Source organism: Thunnus albacares, chromosome 23 (genome assembly GCF_914725855.1).
Source record: "Thunnus albacares chromosome 23, fThuAlb1.1, whole genome shotgun sequence".
Taxonomy (NCBI): Eukaryota; Metazoa; Chordata; class Actinopteri; order Scombriformes; family Scombridae; genus Thunnus; species Thunnus albacares.
The window spans coordinates 15,413,516-15,435,168 of NC_058128.1; the positions used below are offsets into that span (position 1 = coordinate 15,413,516).

At 40.8% G+C, this 21,653-nt stretch overlaps 1 protein-coding gene across 6 annotated transcripts in view; it reads left to right on the top strand.

The window, feature by feature from the left end:
• Nucleotides 1-21,653, top strand: part of dock4b (dedicator of cytokinesis 4b) — a 120,114-nt gene that overhangs the window by 58,938 nt on the left and 39,523 nt on the right. For all 6 annotated transcript variants that reach the window (XM_044342927.1, XM_044342932.1, XM_044342930.1 and 3 more), the window contains exons 13-24: nt 2,651-2,776; nt 6,109-6,233; nt 6,866-7,028; nt 9,963-10,069; nt 11,856-12,009; nt 13,186-13,283; nt 13,504-13,587; nt 14,271-14,371; nt 15,298-15,379; nt 17,097-17,267; nt 19,312-19,504; nt 20,101-20,237. In XM_044342927.1, coding sequence (XP_044198862.1) covers nt 2,651-2,776; nt 6,109-6,233; nt 6,866-7,028; nt 9,963-10,069; nt 11,856-12,009; nt 13,186-13,283; nt 13,504-13,587; nt 14,271-14,371; nt 15,298-15,379; nt 17,097-17,267; nt 19,312-19,504; nt 20,101-20,237 — 1,541 coding nt within the window. The remainder of the gene's footprint in view (nt 1-2,650; nt 2,777-6,108; nt 6,234-6,865; nt 7,029-9,962; nt 10,070-11,855; nt 12,010-13,185; nt 13,284-13,503; nt 13,588-14,270; nt 14,372-15,297; nt 15,380-17,096; nt 17,268-19,311; nt 19,505-20,100; nt 20,238-21,653) is intronic.

A 21,653-nucleotide genomic window follows, 5' to 3' on the forward strand; every position in this document is an offset into this window, starting at 1 on the left:
AGAAAATATTTCACGTCCATGCAGGAGTTATGGAACACCATGCATAATTTAAGGCCCTCAATTTATTACACTTAGTGTCAGGAGGGCAATTAAAACCAAGTATCAGTGTGCAGTGGAGTGAGATAACATTATGTGTGTTTGTATATGTGCACCCTCCGCTGTGTGTGTGCGCTTCGTCTTTTTACGAGTGTTTGTGTATCCTTGTGTCTTGCTGTGTGGTTCTCCTTTTAAACAGACCTGGCAGTGTGCCAGAAGTCTCTTATTAGCAGCCAATTAGCTTGGGAGAGATGAATGCACTGCCCTTAAAATATAAAGAACTAAAATATAAAGAACGCCAGGCTGTTAGGATAATAAAGAGGCAGAGAGACAGCAATTTTGTTCCCATGTAGCCTAATGGCTACCTCAGTCTTCTTTACCTGTGTTTGAGGATAATGGGGGCTTCTTCTGTAATCAAATTTGAAATAACAGTTGCAGAGATAATTTTGTTTACATGTTAGCCCAGTAATCAGTAAAAGGGATTTCATAAGTATCTGGCTCTGTATGAGTCAGGTCAGGTAGATAATTCAGCTCCCACCTCCATGCGAGCGTAGGCAGTGACAGAAGAGGCTGCGACAACTCAACTGTTTTGTTTTTGAGTTTTTTATTTTCCTCTTTTTTTGAGTTAGTGAAGAGGCAGGCCGGGTGGGCTGAGGGCAGCAAAGGTTGAGGGTGTTGTTTTTGTCAGCGTCAGCTACATCTATCGGCTAGAATAGTAATGAAGCCTGTTTGCCTAATTGTTGCCCTGCAGTAGCTTTTAGAGCCCGACTGTGTGTGTGTGTTCGTTTATGTGTGTATAAATGCCAAAGGCTCGATCCACATTAAGGGGAAGGCAGATTAGGCTTGGGTAGGAAGAAAAAAAAAATCTCCCCCTGAACCTAATGGGACTCTTCTTTCAATTCCCAGCAGGCCTTTGTGCCACAGCGAACACATTGTTGATGGGCTGTGTGTGTTACTTTTGAATTATTCAAATCAGAGGACTGTTCTGTGGTGTCTCAGTCACCTCTCATGCCCTCTCTGTGTGTATGGTTTTTTGAGTTTGTCCCGGAGATTTCATCCTTGTAACATAGAAGAGAAGGCAGTAACTACAAATTTGGTCAAAATCTAACTTTCTGATGCCTGTTTTACTACATATAAATGACTATGCCACAGAAATGTATGTTTTATGAAAGAAACATATAAAGTGTCCAATAACCACAAAGCCTGAAACCCTACAAAATGATGTTTACAGCTACAGCCAAAGCCAAACTGCAGTTGATGCGTTCTGACTGTGTAGTTACTGCATTCTTGTTTTGTGTTGCTTCTCAGGCTGCAGTAACTGAATTTGGTTAGGTAATCTGTAGACTCTAAAACATGCCACCGCACTTACTGCACACTCTCTGCCACAGAGAAACAGCCAACTAGATAGCGAAAGCAGCTAACTTATATTCAGTGAAATTCCTTTTTCCATTTATCCCGAGCTGTTATCTATAATTGAATATCCATTTTGATGCAGCAGCTAAATATAACCATGATGAAGAACAAAAGCCCAGCTAAGCCAAAGTAGCAGTAAGCACAGTCTAACCTTTTAACCCCAGTTTGGAGTCACGTTTTGGTGAGGTTAAGCTACTTTGTAATGTAATTTATTCAACTGATATTATACATGAATATAGATAGTTGATGGACAGACACCTTGCAAAACAGAGACGTATTTACTCCCTGTGAACTATGGACTGTAAATAATCAAAATTAGGTTTATTTTCTTAAGCAAAGTCGTTAAAGTAGGCATGGAAGCTAAAAGAAAGCGTTTTGTTTGTAGATACTGCATTTTCCTCACGCTCTGTGAAGATTACCCAAAGTCTGAGTGCATCAGCTGTTCAAAGGTACAAAATGAAGGCATAACAGGCTTCCTATCTGATGCATAGTTTGCCAGAGGGCCTGAAAACTTTAAACCCATTTTTCTCAGCTTCACTGCTTCTTACAGCTCTCTGTCATTTTAGGGCAGTGCAGTTTGGTATATTGCTACCAGGTTTGCAAACAAGTCACGTCGCGTTGTCGGCTCTCTGTGACGGAAACCCCTTGCAGCTAATGAACCATTTCGCCACTGCCTCTCAAATTTCCTAAAAACATCCACAACAGTAATAATAAACATCATCTCGTGTCTCATACACACTCTTACTGTTTAGCAGTTCTGCCTCTCCTCGTCATGAGCGCGATCAGACGCACACGCACGCGCGCATCAAGGAGATGCATTTTGAGCTCTGAATACAAGCCGGTCTTTTAATTTAACTGACATTTGGAGTTATTGCATAAGGATATTAATTTTATATGACAGCCTTCATGTAGGATTTCCTCTCAATAAAGAAGAGCTGGGGATGACTCACAGGCTGTGTGCATTTTTTCGTTCTTGTGTGTGGGGGTGTGTGTTTGCTTTCCATACACAGAAGTGCTGCTGTGAATACTTTTTTTTCTGAGCTCACCAATACACGATTGTTTATAGTGTTGGGAATAAGGTTATGATATGTTTGGTTTTATTGAGTAAGGGAAAAGGGAGGGAAAATCTGAGCCATGTCATTGCTATATAAAAGAATATGTTACTTTACATTTTGATTTATGTGATTTATTTCATTTTTAGGTCTGGCTGTGGCTCTCCAGCTCCTCCATGGGGACATTGAGCAGCTGAGACGGGAATACATGGTTCTCTTCACTCGCGGTGTGTCTATCACCAGGAAACTGGGCTTCTCTGATGTCATCATGCCAGGTAGGACACCACAAACAAGCTCACATGAATAAATAATATAGTGCCAATCGCATTTTCAGCTATTACTGTACGTTCCCTCAGTGTGTTTAAGAGCACAGTCTTGTGGGTTTTCTCTACTGGATGTCAGCTGTTTTCCTTTCCCATACTGTGGACTGTGTTTCTTCAGGGCTACTGGTGAATGAGCATGTTATTCCCGCTCACTGCTGCTCCTCATATAAGGGCTTAATTTAAGAAGCTAGCTTCTGCGGGCATAAAAAATTAATGGAAGACTGCAGTCAAATAGGGACTTGAACTTCCTCAACTACTGTTTCTCTCTGCAAAACAGTACAAAAAAATGTCAAAATTCCACCTTTCTGTCCACTTCATAAAATCAAACTGCTATTGTCTCCATTACTGATTATTCCATTTGTTCACAATTAAGTTTTGTTGTTCACTGTGTTATGCCCCAGGACCCTGTTTCACCAGAAAGTACATCACATTAAGGAAGATAACATTATGTAACATAACACTGTAAACAAGGCCCCAGCTGGCCAATTTTGAGCAAGGACTCTCTGTGTTTATTCCCTATAAACTGCTTGTACTGCTGAAGGAGACATGACATATACTCGCACATGATGTATAATTTCCTATGAATCAGATGGGTTCTAGTAGGAAAAGCTTGCCTGGTAGCAGGTGTGAAGACACGTTTGTAAAGTGGGTATTCCGACTATTGTGTGTCCAATAAGTAACAGTAACAAAACACATATGATTTCCAAGTAAATCAGTGTTTTGAAATATTTTTAGTATGAAATCATATTTTAGATGACACCTTTGAGGCTTTAAAGTTTATAATGTATTCTCTAGTTTTTATTTTGTATATGTTGACCTGCCTTATAATACCTAGTTTAGTTGCCTTGGTAACGCTTGACATCCCTACCTACAAAGTCATTTTTGAATTACACACCTAAGGGTGCCTTTAGAATGATGAAATATGCAGGTTGTTTCAGGTAGACAGGCATTACTTAGGTAGCTGCTTCTCTAAATGACGCAGACTCCTGCAGAGACCCTTAGGCTTAGCAGGATGGGGCCCTGTTGCCATGGTAACAAATGTATAACCACTCGAATGTAAGACGAAACAAGGGACCACAATTGTAGATGTTTATATTTACATGTGGCGAAGTAATTACAGAAAGGAAACAATGTCTGAACTAGCCTTCTCTTTGTCTGTACATTGATTCATGAGGGCTGACACAGGGGACAGATTTTTTTCTCTGGTAAATCCATAGAAAAGCTTTTCTTTTGTATAAGTGAGGTGCGCTGACTGGTCACACAGATAAAGAGGAACCACAGACTGTGGGTCCCCCAGCGCCTCACTAACACAGATTTATGTTCCCTTTCTTTGTCTTCGTCTGACTACAAACCCTTAACGCTGAGTGCTCTCACCCTTTCTGCCTGTGTAAGTCTGCCCTTGGGCTAAGGAAACCGTCTATGCCTCTTTCTCTCTCTCTCTCTCTCTCTCTCCTCTGGATTTGTATCTGACTATATCTTTTCTCCTCTTTTTCCCGCTCACACACAAACACACTCTCCTCTGCACCTGGCTGCTTCACCCCCGCTCTTTCCACTTCCCTTTTTCCCATTGTACATTAGGAAACTGCCCCCATGTGTTTCTACCTTCTTGCAGTCTTTGTGTGTGTATCTGTATGAAGCATGCGTACAGTATGGGTGTATATAGAATGCCTCATGTTGCCATGGTTACAGTTGTCAGGAGCAGAAAATCAATGTTGACCCTAGAGATAGAGATATGATGAGTGCACATACACACACACACACACACTCGTATATTCACACAGAGGTTATATAGGAAACCTGTTTTACAATGTGTCAGCTTGGCTGCAGAGGAAACAGACCCATTCTCTCTCTCATTGTGAACGCTTTGCACCATTTTCACTTCCCCTACAGAAGGAAATAAATGTGTGCTTGGCCCAGACATGCAGCTGCTATCGTAACAAAGCAAAAAAGATGTAGAATATTGCTTCCTGGGATTATTTTCCTTTGGTGTTTTGACAGATTGCAGCACCAGCCTCGGGAAAAAGGGAAAAAGTTACTGGAGCGGTTATAGGTCATGCTTTGTTTTTATGGATCCCAGATACTGACTTCAGTGTTGACTTCACTGAAGTTGAGATTCGAACTGGAAACCTTTTGGCTACAGGGTGAACTCTGACGCCTTGCTTTCTTTGGTCTGATCGACAGTCCATAATCCAAAGAAATTCAGTTTACCATCATGTATGACACAGAAAAGCTTCAAATCCTTACATTTGAGAAGCTGCAACCAGCAAATATTTTATGTTTTTCCTTAAAAAAATAACAATTATCCAAATAGTTCCCAATTAATTTTCTGTTGATCAATTGGTTGACTAACTGTTGCAGCTCTACATGTTTTTCTTCACTGTGTACATTATGTATCCTTTTATACATACTGTACAGAATATAGTATGTGGGGCAGATGTCTACTTATATCTGCTAAAACAGCACTACATGCAGTAATTGGTATTAAACATAAGGGTGCCATTGTGTGTGTTAATGCTTGTCACTGTATATGGACTTTTGTTATTGTTGTAAATCAGTATCGGCAGGCAGGAAGCACCTGCCCGTCTTTATGTGATCTTTGCTGCACTGAAAGTCTCATAAACGTCTCTGGATGGAAGTGGGAATCAAATTTCATACAAATAACAGGCACAATACAATTTATTTCGCCCGTAATAGTTTTATGTTTACTTTCTGTATTTGTTGTGAATCATCCCTTGTGTAACTTTGAGTAATGTGGGCGTACTGGTGGCATTATGATGACTCTGGGCTCTTAGTGTTTTGTTTTGCTGCTTTTTAATTTGCACATTCGTTGTCTTCTTCCCTCTGCGGCCTGTTTTGACCTCATCACCCTTAATCAGTGTCACTTCGCTGACAGGATGAGGCCAACCTTACTGACAGTTTGAGATGACATATCTGATGATTTTTTTGGAAGACAATAGCGTGCAAATGTTTTTTTTTTTAATAAAATTACACTTTTGTCTTTAAGCAAACAAATTAATATTGAAAAGAATATGTATTCAAGTCTACTTGCAGCAGACTTTAAATTGTGTACACTCTAATGTTTAAATGTCATATTGTAGCATTAGCCTGGATTTCATGTCAGCAGAAAATACATCATTAAATGCTACTAATGTAAATGCTGTCCACCCCTGTCATGAAGCGTTGCAATAAAAAATTGTCATCAAGCTGCTGGGAGGTCATTAATAATGCTCGCTTGTATGCATAATCAATGCCTTGTTGCCTCTTTTACTTTCCTGTTCCTGCAGGGGAGATGAGGAATGACCTTTATGTCACACTGGAGAAGGGAGAATTTGAAAAGGGTGGAAAGAGCGTTGCCAGGAATGTAGAGATCACCATCTATGTGCTGGATATTGATGGACAGATCCTCAAGGTAAAATTTTTTTTTTGTCTTATTTAGCAACTGTTTGTCATCGTTGTTTTGTCTCCATTTTTCTTTCTTTAACTGATTGTCTTTGGGAAAATAAACCGTTAACCGACTAAATGTTTAAGGACAGTAAATACCTCATTTAAGTCCTTAGTTTACTCTATTTTTTCTTAATGGTGGGTGTCTATTTTGGAAAGAAACTCTTTATTTAAGTATTGCTGACCTAGATAAGAGCTAAGTGTCTCTCCAGTGTGTTGCCTACTTCTGGTTCAGCACTGTGACAGTCTGCTTCTGTGGTTTCCTACGCTGCCTCGGCCTTGGACAGAAAATAGACTCAAATATAACCGCCGCTGCCACTGCATGGCACGCAACCCTTGAACACACACAAACACACACATGTAAACCATGTCATTCTCACTTTCTTTCATTTGTGGTGTCCGCACATGGAGGCACAGCTAGTATATTCATGTCTTTTCATGTCTGTGACACATTAATTCATTTCGTCTGCCCTGTTATCTAACCCTTGAGCCTGGCCTCTCATTTCCTCTTTTCACTTCCTGTTCTTTCTCCGCATCATTCTTTCCTCTCCATCTCTGTCTCTATTCACTCTCCTCTTTCTGTCCTCCTTCCTCACTCAGAGTCACGTGGCTGCTGGCTCTGGTGAACCAGGTGGGGACGAGTACCACTCCTTGGTGCTGTACCACAACAACAGCCCCCGCTGGGCGGAGCAGATCAAGCTGCCAATCCCTGTCGACATGTTTCGGGGATCGCACGTCCGGTTTGAGTTCCGACACTGTTCTAGTAAGTAGGAATGAGGATGTGCGTAACTTATCCGCCAAACACTTTTTCCCCAGGATATGAATGCATGAAGTGTCACCCAATGAAACAGTCTGTGTTTTCAGTAGTTCTCCAGGGGAGTTGAAGGTAAAGAGGTGCTGTTGTTACAGGAGAAGAGCATTCACCTCCCCACTTGAGACTGGCAACCCTCCAGCCTCAAGCCCTGAGGCTCCTGCCACCTCTAAACAGGCGTTGTACAAGCGTATAAATGTACGCTTGTTTTAGCATTTTCATAATGAGGCTAGTTTGTCCAACTTCTCACCTCCTAATGAGACAAAACTTTAATTACAACCAAAATATTGCTCTCGCTCTCTCTCATCCTTTTTCTGGGCTATGGTAAGAAGGCCGAGTGTCTTATCTCATAACAAGCTGATATTATTATGTCGTTTGCAGCCAAGCTGGGAGGCTGTGTGGCTGTGTGCAGTAGATATAATAGCCTTATTACTTCTGGCAGTGCTAGCATTGCTACCCAAGGGCTTTCTACTAAGAGCCCAATTTAGGCCTGTGGTGACACCAAACTGAGGACATGATATTACATATACTATTAGGGCTCCTAAACTTAGGGACTACCTGCCTTTAGAAATATGATTAGCCCTATGATTTTGCCCTCATCATGCAGCCACGATAATTGTTAATTTGTTTGTTGGGAGTCCAGTGTGTCTAAATGGTGCTAAGTGGGGCGGTAGGGACTTGTCAGTGTCAGCAGTGCAATTATTTGTTTTACTACAGCTGATTGTTTATTGATGTGTTCTGCAATGAACATGTAAGAGTCTGTCCATTCTTGATTAAAAATTCTGTTTTTGCTGTCTGCTTTTCTCTTTTAAGAACACACCATGTGAAATTACTTTTCTGTGACTCGCTTATTTCTCCGACTGACAGTCTCTCGTCTCGTCTCTCCCCTGTGTGCTTATCAGAATGCACAGATTTGATTGGCTGAGTAGCATCATGTGAGATGATTTACAACACATGCAATTGGTCTGTGAGTTTCCTTGGCAGCTGAACCAGCACCATAAAGGCTAGAAAAGCTGTGCCGATTAAAATAGAAACGCTCTGTCAAAATTGAACAATTCTCAATAATTTATTGGTTATGATGAGTATAATGAGCTTGCACTTGAGGCTGCACTTCCTTGGGTCCTTAGCCATACACCCGCCAAGTGTGAAGTAGATCAGATGATCGGTTCTTGAGATATGTGAAGGACAAACATACATACATACATCCATAGATTCATACATGTATACAGACAGACAGAGTCCTTGCTTTATAGTTACACTTGTGCAGTGCCCGTTCAAAACATACTTATTATTTCTTGCGAACCAAATATATATGTATCAATTGACAAATGTATCAATTAAAATGATAATGAATTAATAAATTAGCCTAAATGGTTTAAATCCAGACAGAATCTTCACCAGTGAGACTAAAGTGAGGTTGAACTGTAGAATCGGTTTATGGCCTTCTTTTGGTTCATCCTGCTGCCCATGAAACGTCTCTGCGCTCCTACTGGCTAGTTTTACTGCCTCCGTTTTTTCTCCAGTGTATACTCGTTCTTCTTTCTCAGGCAGTTTAACTGAGCGGGGCGTGTGTTTTTGTCCTGCTCAGCAAGTCAGGGCCCAGAAGCCCCGTCCTGCTGTGATATGACTGTGTTTATATCAAACAGCCCCTGTTGCACTCAGACACAGAGCTGAGCCGCTTGCTGTTCGCTTGTTTATTAAACGTGATGCGTGTCCAAAATGCACCAAATTTTGACAATGTACTCTCATGTATGCCCAGCAATACACCTGCCAAGTGTGAAGTAGATCGGATGAACAGTTCTTGAGATATGCGAGGGACAAACACACATACACACATACATACATACAGACAGACAGAGATACTATAGTTGCTGTTGGATGAGCAAGCCCTGAATACATTGTTGTATATACTGGTAATAGCATTTTGTATTTGGTAGAGCAGATTTGAAATATAACATACATCAATCTCCACCTGATCTGCCAAGCTCAGCTAAGCTGGCGTTTCACACAGTACCCCTAATCTTTACTAATCTTCAGTGCCCCAGGGCTATGAGGGTTTATAGATAAGGAAAACCTGTCTGAAGAGAACCACACAACAAAAAGTAAAAGTGCACAATCTTCAGAGTCTTGTAAGCAATAACTTTCCTGGTATAAAAACCTAATCACAATAAAGCGAGGCAGAAATAAAATAGCAGTTGTGCAGCACCAATTTCTAAGTTTAATACAGTACAACTTGTGTTTCTCCTGAGAGAGCAAACACACACACAAACAGACACACACACACACACACGTACAGAGCAGACTGGAAGAATGAATCACTGCTGTTGGAATGAGAGGAAATAGGAACCTTTCTAGCACTACTCTCCTCACTTCCTGCTAAGCGAACATTAGTACTTTATTGCTAAAGCAGCAGATAAATCAGATTACATGTGTTCATAATGCAAATTATGCCCAGAGCTTTCAGAAAGCTTCTTCAAAACACAGCAGTTAATCACTTCCTCGAAGAGTATCTTAACAGCATCTAAAAATCTTGTTTTGCTGGGTTTTGCTCTTTGCCAGTGGTTGATTTTAGATGTGTACTTGTTCAGTGCTCGGTACACCCTTGTGTACACACAGTTGTGTGTGGTAACAGGTGCCATTGGTTTCTAATCACACCCAACACTGATGGTACATAATGATGTTAATAGTACACTAGTTGGCACAGCACAAGATGTAAACAAAAAGGGGACCCACTGGTCAAACATTTCACAGGCTACCTATCAATCCAGCTTGGTGTTAAGTTGCACCTTAGAGGAGGACCATAGATGTTACTTTTGTTTGTTTTCACAGAGCCTGTTTTTGTGTATTTTGGATTCAATGTCGTGTCCATGTGTTTTTGTTTGACAGCTAAAGACAAGGGAGAGAAGAAACTGTTTGGCTACTCCTTTGTTCCTCTGATGCAGGAGGATGGCAGGACTCTGCCTGATGGCAATCATGAGCTCATTATCCATAAGGTAAGGCCTGCATACCCTCATCAAAAAAAAGATTTGGACTGATTGACATGTGGCCTTTGCAGGATACATATTTTGTGCTGTTTCTGTCTTGATTTTTAATCATATCAAGGATTAAGCCTTATTTTGTATCCATAGGATTAGATCATTTCACTGTTTCCAATGCATTGTCATTTATTTCAAGACATTCCTTAGTTTTTACTCAGAGAAAAGGAAGAGCCTGTATTCATGCACATATTGAGCACATTAAATGATCTCACTTTTTTTACATGTCACAGCTCCCTTCCTTTTTTCTGAGTCAAACTGACCCATTTGGAAAGCCTTTTTCCACAATTTCCCGTGCATTCCTTAGTTTTTATTAGTGTGCTTTCCTGTCCAGCCTTATGTCCTCGAATGACACATTTGAAATTATATCTACCAGCTAAGGTGCAATTCTAAAACCACATATTTCCATTGTGAAAAAAATAACTAAGTTCCATTTTTATCCTCTGGATTGGTAAATTGCAGCTTGTAGATTCTCTTACACAAACACACTCACTGACTTGCGTCACAAAGGTGTCACAAAGGCTACTTTGGACTGGATTACACACTGTCTATGATTATGTGAATCAGTTGTTCTAAATAACAAAATGTGATCATTCTATCCCTGTTTTGCACCACAAGATGACAAACAGCTCTCATCACTCTGCTACAAACTGACAGGCCAATGAGCAATGTCCACTTATGTAACATTGTCAAGCTGTGAGATTGAATTCAGCCATGAGTGAATGTAATTTTAAAAGTGTGAATGTTCGTGGATGTGTGTCTGTTTGTATTAGAAACATTTGCATCCACATTTCCCCTGAGGCAAAGTTGACAGATATTGTAACACAGACCTACTGTGTTAGACTCTGTCTCTGTGTTCAGCATGACCTTTATGTCCATTTTCTGAATTTAAGAGACTAACACTCATCTTTTCACACATTTTGGTTTTGACACATCAAAAGACTACAGTAAATAAAATGGCCAACATCCCCAGTTAAAAGCTACTGCTTGGGTGTAATTCGGAATAATTGCAGACTACATGCTTTTCCTCAGCTGCAGGCAAAGGGTGTGTACATGAACTCGGGCTTTGTGGAGTGAAAAGCATGGAGTGCTTTCATACATATTATTGGCGGTGAGGCAGAAAAGTAACCAAAAAGTCTGATCATTTATGTTGCTGTTGGCTGTAGTTTATTTCAGTTGTCTATAAAAAAAAACAAACCTCTTTTGATTGTCCTCTTTTCCGATCAGGCTGCCAGCTTTAGTCCTACCAAACTCTGGACAACTCTGGTAGGCTTGTGTGTTCCCACTGTTGTGGGGGGAAAAGGCCCGTTCTAGTGCCAGATGGAAGTTGCTGAAAAGCTCAAGGAAACTGGCATGGCCTAGTTTCTCCTCAGACCCAAAATAGACATGGAAGAATCAGTCCAAACTGTGTGGTAGCTTTGAGGCTCAAACAGCCTCAGCTGTGCATTAAAGCTGCACAATACATCATCAAAATAACAAAATCTCATTAAGGAATTATGCAATTTTATCATCCCAGCAGGCTGCATTTCTGTCAAAGAAACGAAGAAGGTTTAATACTGGTGTCAGTGTTCTGTGATGAACCTGCCTGTGACATTTTTGTGATCACCCACATATGATTTAGTTAAATGTTTTGATAAATTGGCAGCAGAAAATGCAGCATTACTGTAGAAATTTGATCAAATCACATTCTTCTTCTGTGCCAATTCATAAAATGTGTCCTTATCTTTTCAAATGTCTTTCCAAGTGCGAGGAGAACACTAACCTGGCAGACTGTTCGCGCTACCTGAAGCTGCCATTCTCCAAGGCCAACCTACCGTCCAACAACCAGACGCTGAAAGGCACCAAAGAGTCTTTCTGGATCACCAGCTTCCTGTGCTCCACCAAGCTCACACAAAACGGTAAAATAGACTCGAGGATTGACATTTTGGCCGCTTTACTTGATGAGGTGTGTTTGGCTGCGATGTTCACGGTTTGAATTGGAGTTGGTACAGCACAGCGCTATCTCTTCCTGTCCTCTTGTGTTGAGGATAGAAGTAGCGCTGCCAGCCAAAGATAGTGATCAACACTTCACAAAAGGCTAACAGAATGTTCAAATGCCATATGTTTAAAAGAAGAAAAAAACAACAACATTTTCACACTAAGTGAGAAAGTGATGATGAAGTCATCCAAGTGTGTGAATAAATCTGTGCACATGCAGGGGGGCAGGAACAGCTTCCAGTTTTCAGAGCTTTACTAATACTGTAAATCCCCCTGTTCTCAGAACTATGCTTGCAGAGTGGGATTTGTAGTTTTATTTTTGCAGAACTAGCTGGCCACTGATACGTTTGCCCTCATTCATTATGTAGTGAGAATACAGTCGTGATCAGTTTTATTGGTTCATTCCAAACTTCAATAAACACTGTTACTATTTTACCAGACAGCAGTATTTTCAGAATGCATAAAAGCTGTGAATGATTAATTATTTTTTACCCCATTAAGTAGAATGTAGAATATCTTAACATAAAAAAAGCTACAGGCACAATTTACTTGCAACAGGCTGTTAATTTCCTGAATAGAGGAGATGTTATTGGTGAATTCATTTATAGAAACATTGTAGAGTTCTGATGAAAAAAACATATTTTACAGATTGGTACAAATAAATCCAATCATGCACACAAACAAACACTCACCTCACACATGACACAAATTCACACATAAAGTTGCAGAAAGACACGCTTCAGGTTGAACAGAATCCGAAGAGACAGCTAAAAGACTTTCTTCTTCGGGGTTATGTTTTATTCATGGGTATGTCTGGGGACTCTGGCTCAGAAAAATGACTTTTTATCTCCTTTATCCCACTCCACTTTAAAATATCATACTTTGTTTGGATTCGGTGGAGTTTTTGGGGCAGTAATTGAAGGGTGTGGTGATGCTTTGTGATCAGAGAGGCACATCGCTCTCATCATCCTGCTTTTCTTTCTAAACAAACGCGAGATGTCTCCTTATCTCTTACGCTTGTCACTTCTATTTATTGTATCTCCCTCTTTTTATAATACCGTCTCTCTACATATCTCCCTCTTTTCGTCTTTCCTCAGGTGATATGCTGGACCTGCTGAAGTGGCGAGCCCACCCCGAAAGGATCAACGACAGCCTTTCTAAGCTGAAGGAGATCGATGGCTCGGAGATTGTCAAAGTACGCCCACAATCAGATTCTCAGCCCTGAATTGCTCCCGCTATACTGGCATTCTGAGTATTGATTGTTCCTGATTTGATTCAGTCCACGTGTTTTTTAAGTTGAGGTTGCGAGGATGAGGATGTGCAAAAAATGAAAAGTCAAGTTAGTTTCATGCTGCAACTCCAGATGTGCCAGATTGCACACACATATACTCTTTTTTTTTCCGTTCCCTGTCCAGTTTCTACAGGACACCCTGGACACTCTTTTTGGTATTCTGGATGAAAGCTCACAGAGATATGGCCTTAAGGTGTTTGATTCGCTGGTAAGTAATTAGTCATAATTTCAATGGATCTTTTTTGTATTTTCTGTTTCCTGTTTTCCTTCTCATAGCACTTGAGTCAACCACAGAAAACAGAAACACAAAACCAACTGGTGGAGAAAGATCTAGTGATGTAACGCTTCAGAGCTCAGTGAACCAATCTCACCCTGGTCATGCTGCACTGCGCTGATAGAGCGAGGCCATTGATCGATCTCTCTCTCTCTCTTTTCTCTCTGTCTCTACATCTGTCTCATGCCGACACATGAACACATTTTCTACTCTCAGTGTGGCGTTATCAAGTGATGAAAAGGTCTAGTGAGCCGGTGCAGTCATCAAGTTTCCTTTTTGTGATTTTGAGATCAATCCAACAAGTCTGACAAGTGGACTTATCTTCTGCGGTCAGACAAATTCAGTGCATTCCACAACAGCCTGTACACACAGGATATATGGAGTAATACGTGCAACCACTGCCGTAACTTTAGCTTTCTTCTTTTTTCTCTGTTTTTAAAAATCTGTACATGTAAATATGTATTGTGATACTCTTTCTTCTTATTTCTTATACAGCATTTGATGTATTTTTTTCTATGGACGACATGAAATGAAGTGAACCAATGATTCACAATATTGTGTATCTGTGGAGTGCCATTCAAAACACCATAAAGCTACAGTAATATGTTTATTTTTAGGTCCACATCATCAACCTTCTCCAGGACAGCAAATTCCAGCACTTCAAACCAGTCATGGACACCTACATTGAGAGCCACTTTGCTGGAGCTTTGTCATACAGGTATATGATGTTTCAGCCTTCACTACTGCAGATGTGTGAAGGCTATAAAGCAGCACCTTGAGTGTACAATATCTCAGCCTTACCCACATATTGTATTCTAATCACATATCACATGGCCAGACAGTATGAGAGGCATTGCTTCTCTGTGCTTTGACTTAGCCAACAGAGGTGTGAATAAAATGCTTATGGTGCCCCCTGGCTGATGAAAAGTGGAATATGAAATTGTTTCTCCTCGCCCGCCTCTCCTCTTACCCATCACACGCATACACACATATTCGCAACCTGCTGTTCTCTCTGGCTGTCTTCTTCACACTCTCTGTACCTGCTAAGATAGCGTGCTGATGCTGTTCACTCTTTTTTTCAGGCTTTCAGGTACACACAGACGCACAAAAAGCTGTTGCCACATCCATCTACTTTGAACTCTTTTAACTGTGATATTATTGTGCTGTTTAAAAGTAAAAGTGTCACACTTTTTATTAACAAACAAACAGTGCACACATGATTTCTTCTTTTGTTATTATAGCTGTCTTAAGTTATTAGTGTGGAACCAATATGTCATCCAGTTCTAAGGAAAATGAGAAGATCCTCTCATTCAGTTTTATTTCAGTCTTCACTGTCACCAGCTTACTAGTGCACAAAGAGGATGCCTGTCTTGAAATATTTGTTGCCTAGATTTAAGCAGTTTCATTCTAAACTATTTTAAAAACACAGGAAAAACGTCTTTAAGATCATTACTTCCAGCTGTAACACTGAGATCAGCTGTATTAGTGAAATAAAATGAGTGGCAAAGGACTTTCTCTGCAACTGATTTGTGTGATGAAGTGTTTCATTTTAAAACGCTGCATTGCCTCATCCATATTTGCTGAATCCAGTGAGAGAAGTTATTAGAGGTGAATGGTGATACTAAGTGTGTGTGTCTTCCCTAGGGACCTGATCAAAGTGCTGAAGTGGTACGTGGACCGCATCGTTGATGCAGAGCATCAGGATCACATACAGCAGGTGCTCAAGGTGAGGCATTCGCTCTAAGGCTGAATTCAGTGAAAACACCAGTCCTCTAGTTAATTTGAATGAGGGTAGTGTGTTTAAGCTGTGGGGATGGGGGCCAAAGGGGCCGCAGAGGCTGTAGCGGCCTGTGGCGAGAAAGTTGAACCGGAATCAGCTTTTGGAGAAACGCAACCCGACGTCACGCTGCAGTGGCCAATCACAGCCGGAGATCAGACTGATTACAGCTGTATAACCCTGCCATGACGGAGGACAAAGACGTTTCTAGGAAGAGGGGAGTTTTTGTTTGACAACGTTGAAAGTAAAATTAAGCTTTGCTGACGGCTCCCTGACTCATTTTAAAAAAGACAGAAAAAAAGAGAGAGGGAGCTCAAGCGTGCTGAGACCACCAGCACAAGAGAGAGAGAGCAGCGGTGGTCGAGTGAGCTAGAGAGTGAATGAACAGAGTGAGCAGTGTTAGTGAGAAAGCCCGTGAATGAAAGGAATAAAACGTTATTTTCTGATTGTTTCATGGCAATTACAAATAAACACACCTGCACCCCCACCCTGCAACTCCGCACAACCCTGCAGAAGTGTACTGCAGTGCCTGATTTGGTCTGAATACGGCCTAACACACATACAAACACTGAGGCTTCCAGAGTGTTATTTTCAGATTGCACAACTCAACATGCAGCAGCCCTTATAGACACACAAACATCGTTTCACCATCCACACAGATGCACCCAGAAATACAAACAAACAAACTTGCTTCCTCTCGCTGCCACTCCTGCTAATTTATCTCCCCATCAGCAGTGAATACATCTTGCTGTCATTCATTATCCCCCTCCTCTGTCTATTACACTGCATGCAATTTTAATCAGCAGAAATGCCTCCGGTGTTGGGAATCCACATCACATTATTCTAATGAGTCATGCAGAAACACGTCAGAGAAGCACATTATGGCTTCGGTAGTGCAGTTTCCCACTTGCCATTCACGGAATACATTCTGCAGAAGCAAATATTACACTGTCACTCAGTAAATAATATATTAGTGATACACTGCAGATGTATTTGCAAGGTTTTGTTTGTGTGATCTATAGAATGTCTTTCATTAGGATTTTATTGCACTTCCTTTTCACAGATTTAATTTTGTTTTAAGAATGTGAATTGTGTTATCTTTAAACAACTTTGTCATACCTTTCTAATAAAAACAGGGTGCTTTGAAAGTAGTACACCAGACAAACTTTTGAACATTGTCTTTCGTCAAGAGCTTGACGGAAGTCTGTACACTTAAGTTGCAGCTAATACACATTTTCATTATAGGTTAAAATGACAATTGTTTTTTCAGTTATCTAGTTAAATATGCAGTCTATAAAATTAAAGAAATTCATGAAAATTGTCCATCACAAGTTCCCAGAGCCCAAGGTAAGATTTGTCTGACCTCTAGTACGAAACCCAAAGATCTGCTATTTACAAAGATATGAAAGAGAAAAACAGCAAATTATCACATTTGAGAATCTGGAATCAGCAAATGTTCAATTAATTGAATATCAAAACCGTCATTACAGCACCAGTGTACATCTTGTTTTGCCACCAGATAAATGGAGTCATAAAACTTTGGATTAAGTTCATCAGGGGCAAAATTAAAATATCACATTTTTCTTTGACCACTTTCACTGGAAGTAAAGTGCGACTTGTTCCCATTTTCACCACCTGACAAATTATTGTTCTTTCTGTCTTCCAGGCCAGCGAGTACATCTTCAAGTACATTATCCAATCTCGCCGACTCTTCTCGTTGGCCACAGGAAGCCAGAATGAGGAGGAGTTCCGAGTTTGCATCCACGAACTCTTCATGTCCATCCGCTTCTTCCTCTCGCAGGAAAACAAAGTCACTAGTCCCGTCGCACAAACACAAGTATGTGTGTCTATGTGTATGTCTGTGCTTGTGTGAGTATGCAGGAGTCTGTCATGAATTCCCCTGTGCCCATATCTACATGTCTGTCTGTCTCTTTGTGCATATATGCGGATGTGTGAATGTGTGTACTTTTCTGTGCCTGTTGGAGCATGTGCACCACATTATGTTTTCTTTCTCGAGGACTCCTGTTAACGCAGTTGTGATAGGTGAGAAATTGGCTGTAATTGAATTTTATGCTGCCAGAGGGTCTGGAGTCGGAATAGGAAATTTCGTGGCAGCTTTTCCTTTTTCCGGTGGGAGGTCTTGCACAGTAGGGCAGCCGTCTTCACTGATTCAGAATAAGACCAAACAAACAAGCTAAAGATGCAAATTATAATCCTAATTACACACCAGAAACAGCTGTGTGTGGGGAGGAAATACCTGTGATTTTGCCTCCACCTGTGTGTGCATCTGTGTTGTGCTGTCTCTTCTTCCTCTTTTCTTTCCCTTTCTTCTGCCTTCTCCATGTCCTTTTTCTTGTTTGGCTGTCACGTCACTCGTGTGTATGCTTATCCCTCTAAGTGTTTGAATAATGTCCTTTTCATGGCAGACATTTTGACTTGTCAAAGCAGGAAAAGCACACATGTAAATAATAACATTAACAATGACTCCATTCCATTAATTATCCCAATAAGCCATGTCAGTGAGGATTCACAACAACAGAGCGCTGGAGCTGGCTCACCTAAATTGAATGCAGCCAATTGTAATAATATCTCTGCACCTTGAGGCCATAAGAGTGAGATTATTAGTGTCACATAGCTGTTTCAATCATGGCCTCTCCAAGCCTGTCTGAAAAGCTCCATTTCATCCCTCCACTGACTTCTGATCTAGACTAATCTTTATTCTCAACACAACAACAGCAGTGGGAGGATGCAGGTCAGGCTAATGCTAAACCCAGTTAATCTGTGACATGTAGCACAAATACTGGTCAACAGGCACAAATGTATGCACACATGAACAGGAAAATCATATGTGCTGTATGACAGTTTGAATCACAGGATGACACACACAATTATATTGTTCCACCAATACTAGAGACCGTATCCCGCCAGAACAGGTTAGATTCTCTGATTGGTGTTGCGTTTGTGAAGTGAATGTCAAGTTGAAATCTCTGCACAGCTGGAAACATTTGGCTCGGGGGGCACTTATATCCTCTGAGCAATTAAAACAGGATTTCTCACAACATTTTGGGTGTGTGACCCTGTGTCTATGTGTGAATTGAGTACCCCATTTTATTATCAAGCAGTTACCACCAAGGAGCCTTTAATAAGTAGCAATACTGTAAAACTTCTTATTGCTTCATCTGAATTTCTTTTCTGTCAAAAGCTAACATCTCTGACAGTGAAACAAGGTGTTGCTGAAAAACAGCTTCAATCCTCTGACAGGCTTTCCTGGATAAATAATGTTAAAAGACAGCAAATGAGACAATGAGATGCTTTGCTTGATTTTAGTCATCTTCATTTTTCAAATAGTGCAGCGAGAATCTGACAGAACATGACAGCAATAAAGAGCATCGGACGGAGAGCTACAACGCCATCGGACAGCAGTCCCACTGGAGCAGTCCTTCAGTTTAATCCACATAATCCCTGACCGCCGGGGGTTCCAACCAAATCCAATCCTGGCCAATGATTCATGGCACAAAAATAAATATTTACTTTTGTTTTCCCAACAAAACAACTCTCCATAAACACTGAAGCACTTTATATGAACATTGAGCTACACAGGACCTCCACACCAGGCCCTTGATAAGATTAAATATACAGTGTGTAATGCTGATATAGTGGAACATATATAAAATTACTGTACAAACACTACTAAAATGTTAACCTTGCATATGTATTCGTTTCCTAAAATACTGAACAACTGAAGAAGTCTAATTTGCAGCTTGAGTGCTGTTGGCTATTAGGTATGAAGAAAGGGATTCCTGTCTTTGAGGAGAATTTATTTTGAAGATGATGGATTTATTAGGCGTCCATGTGATTGAACATTGCCCCATTCTGCCTAGGCGGTTTTCCTGCGGACATTTCCGGCAGTCTATGGTGAGCTGTTGAAGATCTTTACTGTGCGAGAGGTGGCCGGCTTCGTCAGGGAGACTCTGGGCAGCTTGCCGACCACCGTTCACGCCGACTGCCCCCTGGAGGCTGTCAAACTGCAGTGCATTGCCAAGACTGTGGAGAGCCAGCTTTACATCAACCCAGGTATACACACAAACAGATGCACAGTTTTAGTACACTTTGATGTGAATACATAATTAAAGCTTGTTAACATGCTGGAAACCCGATGCAGGAAAAAAACGTGAGCAAATAACATAAATCCATGCATACAAATTATGAACAACCAGAATAAACAGTACAGAGGGAAACAAACAGATTTCAACAACTAGATTCATCCATACAATTTAGACAATGATCAGCAATACTTTGTATGTTTGTCTTGTCCTGCAGCTTGTACACAGAGGCTATTAGTCCATATCACACTCTTCAGATTTGCACTCCTGCTGTGCAGTCATTTGAGAACACAACTCAGCTAATTGTCACCCTGCAGTGCATCTAACACTGTGTCATTAAATTGTTCTTAATAAAGGCGTACACTGAAGCATATTAAAGTCAGTGTTTTATTTCGAGTATGCTTCCGAAAGCTACACATAGCAAGAAGAACATCCCTCATGCAAATTACATTAATGTTACACAAACATTATGCAAACAAGGGCTTTTACATCCACAGAAAATTAATGTGTTTTCCCTTTTTTTTTCTTATGCATCATTATCATCTTTGATGTTTGTGAATGTTGCAGAGTCGCGGTGCATCCTGTTGCCAGTGGTTCTCCGAGTCCTCCAGGCCCACATGCAGGAGCAGAGAGACCTGGTCATGTGTGCCCGCATCCTCACCAGCATGCTTTCCCTCATCAAGAAGGAGGAAAATGGCACCGCGGTGAGTATTGAAGGGATAAACAGTTGCCATTATAAATTTGCCCATTATCCTAGTTTGACATTTTTGGGAAATAAACATATGAAGCTCCAGCCAGGAGACAGTTAGCTTAGCTTAGCACAAAGACTGGAAACAGGGAGAAACAGCTAGCCTGGCTCTGTCTACCCACCGACACTTTAAAACTCACTAATTAACACATTAGATCTCATTTGTACAAATCATCTGTACAAAAACCAAAATGTAAAAATGACTTGCTAAACTATTTCTTGGCCGGTTTAATCACCTCTTAGAGTACTGTCATCACCGTGAGGTTGCCAGGCAACCAGCAGAGAAGCAATTAATTAGTGATCTTGCTAGGTGCTTGTAGGCTGATTTTGTTACTCTTATCCTTTACTTAATCAGGTAAAAGTCCCAGTTTCCCCCCTGTGTCCAGTCATTGGGCTAGGCTAAGCTAATCAGCTGTTGGCGTTAGCTTCATATTCAGCATACAGACACAAGAGTGGTATAAAAAAAAGATTCAAACCCTTGCCAAGAAAGCAAAGAAGCATGCAGTATTTCCCCAAATGTCAAACCATTCCTTTAGACTATCCTGCATCATCATTGCAGTGGCAGCAGTAGAGGTTCAACTTCAACAAAGTATATTGTTGCACAAAATTAAAATAAGATTTGTATAAGATCTTCAACTTATAGATGAGAGACTTTTACATAAATCTAAATGAAGTGACTTTACATCCTGTGCAGTTGCAATGAATTCCCTCTGCTATTCTACAGTACAATTCTACAGTATGAATGTACAATTGAATTACCACCATAATAACTGGAAAATAACTTTAAAGGAAGTCAAAGTCAGAGGAATTAATCTTACAGCAATTTCCTAGCCAATACATTGCAATAGCAGATTGCTTTGTTGTGTGTGTATATATAGTCAATTAGTCTTGGTAACAGGGACATTTGCAGCAGTGCAGTCCAGTAATGAGACCCATCAATTTAGCAATGGGCATTGTTGAAGTGACAGTCACTTCGAGCTGCTTGTGTGTGTGTGTGTGTTGGTGCAGCAGCTTGGGTTGCCTAGCTTGTGCTGATCGCTGCCAGAGGGGCAGCTAGTGGTAAAGGCGCCCAGTAGGACACACACACACACACACAGACAAGCACCACATCTAAAGGGAAGTGACAGCAGTGGCAGCCAATGTGCCAGTCTGAACCTCCTTCTCATTATCACTCTGTCCAAGACCTGTCTGTCTTGTCAGGGGTAGAGACTAGAGGGAGATGCACACACGCACACACACACACACACACACACACACACACACACACACACACACACACACACACACATATATAAAACTAAACACAAACCAGTCTATTCTCCACTCTCTTTGAATTGTTTTTTTATTTTTGTCTCTTTTTCTTTGATTTCTA